Source organism: Amia ocellicauda, chromosome 16 (genome assembly GCF_036373705.1).
Source record: "Amia ocellicauda isolate fAmiCal2 chromosome 16, fAmiCal2.hap1, whole genome shotgun sequence".
Lineage (NCBI taxonomy): Eukaryota > Metazoa > Chordata > Actinopteri > Amiiformes > Amiidae > Amia > Amia ocellicauda.
In genome coordinates, this window is record NC_089865.1 from 1,867,496 (window position 1) to 1,873,505 (window position 6,010).

Here is a 6,010-nt window from a genome sequence, read left to right on the forward strand (position 1 = left end):
AGATTTCTCTTCATTGTGTGTCTTCCACCCAAACTCCCATCTTAATACTTGAAAAGCAAGTTAAATTATACTTTTAAAACAATACTAATACTGAGGAACAGTAGATGATGACAAGGTATTGATTAGAACTATTATTTGCTGTATATTATGTATAATAATATGCATTAAGTTATTAATGTACTTTTCATAATGAGGTGTCAAAACAGGAAGATAAACACAAACAGAAATGCAGCACAAAATAAAATAAAATAGAATGAAATGCATTACAGAGAACCAAGCGCAGTATTGAATAAAGATGTCTGCGGTGATTTTAAAATGAGAAGTTGTATCGGAGTCTCTGGGAGGGAATTCCAGAGGGAAGGAGCGGCACGTCTGTACCTTCAACCAATCGCAGCCATCGGACATCCGCTGCTTTCTGCAAGACAGTTCACACGTACGGATAAAGAGTCACAACTTAATGAACACAAACCTTTAAATACAGCAATCCTGTCTTGTGACGTTCTTCTTTATTAGAATCATTTGGATTAAACCATTTCAGTAAGTCTCCGTTCACTCTTAAAATGTGTCAATGTTTGCGTATTTCAAACTCAGATGGTGCTTCTATATTCAGATACCTTTTAACAGTATTTTAAACATTGCTATTGAAAGTGTGTCCGAGAATGTACACAAAAGAGTGTGATAGTGCCATACAAAAGAGTGAGACGGGGGAACAGTGCCATACAAAAGAGTGAGACAGGGGGGAACAGTTCCATACAAAAGAGTGAGACAGGGGGGAACAGTGTCATACAAAAGAGTGAGACAGGGGGAAACAGTGCCATACAAAAGAGTGAGACAGGGGGGAACAGTTCCATACAAAAGAGTGAGACAGGGGGAAACAGTGCCATACAAAAGAGTGAGACAGGGGGGAACAGTGCCATACAAAAGAGTGATACAGAGGGAAACAGTGCCATACAAAAGAGTGATACAGGGGGAAACAGTGCCATACAAAAGAGTGAGACAGGGGGGAACAGTTCCATACAAAAGAGTGAGACAGGGGGAAACAGTGCCATACAAAAGAGTGAGACAGGGGGGAACAGTGCCATACAAAAGAGTGATACAGAGGGAAACAGTGCCATACAAAAGAGTGATACAGGGGGAAACAGTGCCATACAAAAGAGTGATACAGGGGGAAACAGTTCCATACAAAAGAGTGATACAGGGGGAAACAGTGCCATACAAAAGAGTGATACAGGGGGAAACAGTGTTACACAAAACAGTTATACGGGGGAAACAGTGCCATACAAAAGAGTGATACAGGGGGAAACTGCCATACAAAAGAGTGATACAGGGGGAAACTGCCATACAAAAGAGTGATACAGGGGGAAACAGTGCCATACAAAAGAGTGATACAGGGGAAAACTGTGCCATACAAAAGAGTGATACAGAGGGAAACTGCCATACAAAAGAGTGATACAGAGGGAAACTGCCATACAAAAGAGTGATACAGGGGGAAACTGCCATACAAAAGAGTGATACAGGGGGAAACAGTGCCATACAAAAGAGTGATACAGGGGAAAACTGTGCCATACAAAAGAGTGATACAGAGGGAAACTGCCATACAAAAGAGTGATACAGAGGGAAACTGCCATACAAAAGAGTGATACAGGGGGAAACAGTGACCAGAAATGTTTTAAGTGGATTTTGTACTATAGAACCGATAGTATATTTTTGTCTTGGCTTTATTGTGCACATGAAGAAGCATTGTGTATCTTTGTCAAGTTCTCTGCCTGTGTGTGTCGGAGGTTTTACAGATACTGTATGAATTTGGAGGAAGCGCCTTCAGTGTCTTGTCCTTCTAAAATGACACAGCGACCTGTTTGTCAGAGTTTCGTAACACATTCTGCAGTCATGGATTGTGGTTTTCCTTCAGAGGATTTGGCGAGAGCGCAAAGCGGATTAAATTCTCAGCTGAAAATTAGAGAGTGGGACTGGTGAGGACGCGGTGAATTGACAGCATGTTGCACACCAGAGGGCAGCAGAAGCTCTTTATAAGGGCGACGTCTTGTGCTGGGCTGTGAATGCTGTTACTACACTATGGTACATATGGTCTAAAAACTATAATCTGTGGCACAGGCTTTTGTTATGTAACACTACAGTCCTGTCCTGTACTGGACTCTGGGTATAAAAAACAAACACACAACCTACTGCAGAATGACTTTACAAACATTCATCAGTCAGTGCAAGAGCTGAGGTAGGAGTTAGTGACTGAATAATAACATCATAATAATTATAATGATCGTGAAAGACTGCTTAACTTCATTTTATAGTTTCCCTGCTTCTGCACATTAACATAAAATAATACATGTCGATCATGGATGATGGTAAAGTGTTGCATCATGCAGACACAATATCTTCCATGTGTTATTTGTGTTCTGATTATTGTCTGGGTCAGACCGTGTGTGGAGATGCCGTGTTGGCTGCAAGACACACCGAGAGGAGAGAGCCAGTGCAAAAATTAGACGTATATTTTATTAAAGAAACAAATAGACAGGGCACGATAAATACAAGAGGAAATCCGCCGACCAATGAAGAGACTCCTCTTCAACCAATAGAAAAGCTCCAGGCCGCCCGTGCTACACCTGCCCAGCAGGGCCCCCCCACACACGCCGACACTCACAGCATCTGCAGAGAAAGAGAGAGAGAGAGACAGATTCTTCATTATTATTTTAGTCTTTTTAATATTATTTCCACAGAGTGTATAATTGCTTTGGCAGCACTGCCATAACTCACTGTACCAACTGTAAATCATGCCAATAAAGCACCTTAAATTGAACATTGAATTGAGATGTCTTTAAGGCAAATATTATAATCAATATGATTATACTCCCCAGTGTCCCCCTCTCATCTTCCCTCTTTCACCCCTCTCTCACTCTGTGCCCTCTCTCACCCCTGTCTTTCCCCAGCTCCTCAGCCCTGCAGGAAGGCTGTGAAGGCATCCTTGTTATCCTGGTAATCCGTGAACGCCGACTTCACCGGGTCGGGGCCGTACAGGGAGTTGGCAGAGTTGCCCCCTCGCCCAGTCGGCCCGGGAAATCGTCCGGGGGCCTTGGCCACGTCCACACCCCGACGAATGAAATAGGCCTGTAGGGTCCGGAAAAACTGAGAAACAGAGAGAGAGAGAGAGAGAGAGAGAGAGGGAGAGAGGGAGATGGAGCGAGAGAGGGAGAAGGAGGTAGAGAGAGAGATGGTCAGCTGACTCCATTTCTCTTTCCCCATCTGTCTCCCGTTTCTCTCTCCACCTCTCTCCCTCTCTCCTCACCAGGTCTCTGTTGCGGGGGTTGTCCAGTGACGTCCAGCGGTCGGGCGGCCCCTGGGGAAGGGCGCGCTCGGGGGCGATCAGCGCGGCGGTCAGACACAGTGCCAGGACGCGCATACACAGCATCGTCATGGGACAGCAGGGCGCTGCGGGACAGAGCACATTGCAGGGCAGTGCAGTTCAGCACAGTGCAGGAATCTGACACGTGTTAACTCAATACAGAATAATACAGAAGAACATTTGTGGGAGGAACTGAACCATAGGCTGCGAACGCCAGTAGTCCACACACATACTGTCACAGTCTCTGTCAGGCCTGGGCAGGAGTTTTTTCTGCTTTCCTCTGAAGGTCACTGTAGTTTAGAGGCACAATCTGACAGGAGGGGTGACCAGCAGACACGACCATCACTGCCATAGACAGGGTGACGGCATGAAGGCACCACCGGCCACCACACAGCACAGACTGGTCCCCACAGACTGAACATCTTACAGCTCAGACTGTACACCACAGACTGGACACCACACAGCACAGACTGGTCCTCACAGACTGGACGCCACACAGCACAGACTGGTCCCCACAGACTGGACACCACAGAATGGACTGGACAGCAAAATACTGGACACCTGCCTCTGGAACCTGTGAGATTAGTGAGGCCAGTGAGGAATCTGCTGTCCTTAAAACACACCCCCCCTCCCCTGAATTACAATCTGAAAACTGCACTTCAGTGAAAGACAGTCTATCGATTTATTTTTCTTTGCCTGTCTGTTGCACAGCTGTAACTCCTGCTAGGTTGTCACCTTTGACCTCTCAGCCATCCTGTCAGAGAAACAGCAGTGAGTATTATTCTGGATGGGACAGGGGGGGCTAAAGCGAACAAAATGCCTCCTTGGATCTGTCCCCCCCACCCCAGGGGTTCAAGCAGTACTCGCTCAGTTTACCAGTTTAGCTTTAGGCAGCTCTCTCCCTCGTTCACACTTTCATTCACACTCTCACTTTCATTCACACTCTCACTCTTTCAGTCACACTCACCTGCTCAGCTCCTTTGTGTCCTGCTGACTGTGGAAGAGTGAGAGGCTGAAAATGAGAAAGTGGCGTGCAAGAAAGTGACACAGAGAGAGAGAGAGAGAGAGACAGAGAGGGAACAAGGGAACGAGAGAGACAGAGGGAGGGAGAGCTTGTCTGTTGTCAGAGACTTGACTCCCCCTCTTTATACTGTCTGAGCGAGGGGCGTGTGTGTGTGTGTGTGTGAGTGAGAGAGAGAGGGAGTCTTTGTGTGCGTGTAAATGTGTGTGTCAGTCTGTGTGTGTGTGTGCGAGGGAGACAGTGCGTGTGTTTTTGTGTGTCTGTGTGTGTGAGTGTGTACACAACACCCTCTCCTTCGCTCCCTCCTTCTCTCCCTCCCTGCCCCGCTCTCTCTCCCTCCACCCGGCCGTGATTGATGTTGTCGGGCCTCTGCGTACATCAGACCCGCTGATTAACAACGGACATAAATGGCAATTATGACACAAACTCATTTATCTGATATTGAGGAGAGGAGGGTCATTACTGTGTGTCTGCATGCGTCATTTTGCCTCTGTATCTGTGAGTGTATCAGTGCGTGTGTTTGATGGGAGTTTAATCTAATGAAATCCCTCTCCCTCCCGGACCGCTCTGCCGCTCCTCTGATACGGGCCGAGTGGGAGGAGGTCAGCGGGTGCCTCTCTCGTACCAACGACACGGCGCCGCCAGGCTCCCGATAACAACTGCACTTTCTTTTATTCCTCTTTATTAAGAAGCAGGTTTCTTTATTTGGGAGTTTTTATCTTAATATATAATTAGCTTATCGCTTTGGTTTTGTTTCTGCAATCTGTTTCCCCACGGAATATTAAAACAGCAGCGTGGACGGTGCGTTCACAATGGATATGAGCTGGCGTCTTGTCAGCTCGCAGTCAGTGTTTCTGAGGACTTCGGCATTTGCAAGATAAAGGCCCGAGTGTCCCGCTCCCGCCCGTCTGTCCACCCATCTGTCCGTCTGTCTCCACCTCACCCATGGAGATGCACTAACCCGCCTCACGGCTAGGATATACAGATTGGTTTGTGGCCCGTAATGAAGGCACGATGCACACACAGACACATGCGTGTTTTTGGCTGCCGTGGGACTGCAGAGGAACGTGCTTTAACCCCTCATCATACTGCGCCCGCCCTGCCTGCCTCTCCCTCGAACCCGGGGCGGACGGGACGGACAGGAGAGCGGCAGGACTCTGCTTCCTACTTCCTACTATTTCTCAGTCTCTCTCCATGTTTTCCTCCTCTCTTCCCCTCCCCGTCTTCACCTCGCTCTAAAAACACCATCTGCCCCCTAGTCACCCCACCGTCTCATCTTGCTTTCTTGGGCTCCCTCTTTCATTCTCTTCATCCCTGTGTGTGATCATCCCTTTCTCTTTCCCCCTCTACATCTTTCGTTCTCCCTTTTTTTCTCCTCTCTCACCCCTCCATCTCACTAATCCCCTCCTCTCCCCACAGCAGACTCTCAGCTCAACAGGTTTTTAATGAAGTGAGTGACTGGGCCTGTAGAAGATCCAGCAGTTGACCGGGTTATGCCAGTCAGTGGCGGTGTTGTGTTGTGGTGTGTGTTGTGTGTTGTGTGTGTGTGTTGTGTGTATAGTGTATATTTATATGCTTTGTGTGTACAGTCCCAGCTTACCTCCCCTTCCCAAAGGGCTGAGCTGCCTGGAAAA

General features: G+C 47.5%; 1 protein-coding gene across 1 annotated transcript; it reads right to left on the reverse strand.

Annotated features, from left to right (window-relative positions):
• Positions 1 to 2,495: 2,495 nt before the first annotated feature.
• Positions 2,496 to 3,492, reverse strand: LOC136711796 (uncharacterized protein C2orf66-like). Its single transcript, XM_066688266.1, has 3 exons — positions 3,299 to 3,492; positions 2,927 to 3,138; positions 2,496 to 2,661 (listed from the first exon to the last, which is right to left on the reverse strand). Exons 1-2 carry the CDS (start codon positions 3,425 to 3,427, stop codon positions 2,947 to 2,949), a joined length of 321 nt encoding a protein of 106 aa, XP_066544363.1. The 5' UTR covers positions 3,428 to 3,492; the 3' UTR covers positions 2,496 to 2,661; positions 2,927 to 2,946.
• Positions 3,493 to 6,010: the final 2,518 nt, after the last annotated feature.

Excerpts from the sequence above, each read along its gene's own strand:
- LOC136711796 (XM_066688266.1), bottom strand. The coding sequence starts at position 3,427 with ATGACGATGCTGTGTATGCGCGTCCTGGCACTGTGTCTGACCGCCGCG. Across the intron at positions 3,139-3,298 it reads ACCCCCGCAACAGAGACCTG|TTTTTCCGGACCCTACAGGC; the intron begins GTGAGGAGAGAG and ends TCTGTTTCTCAG.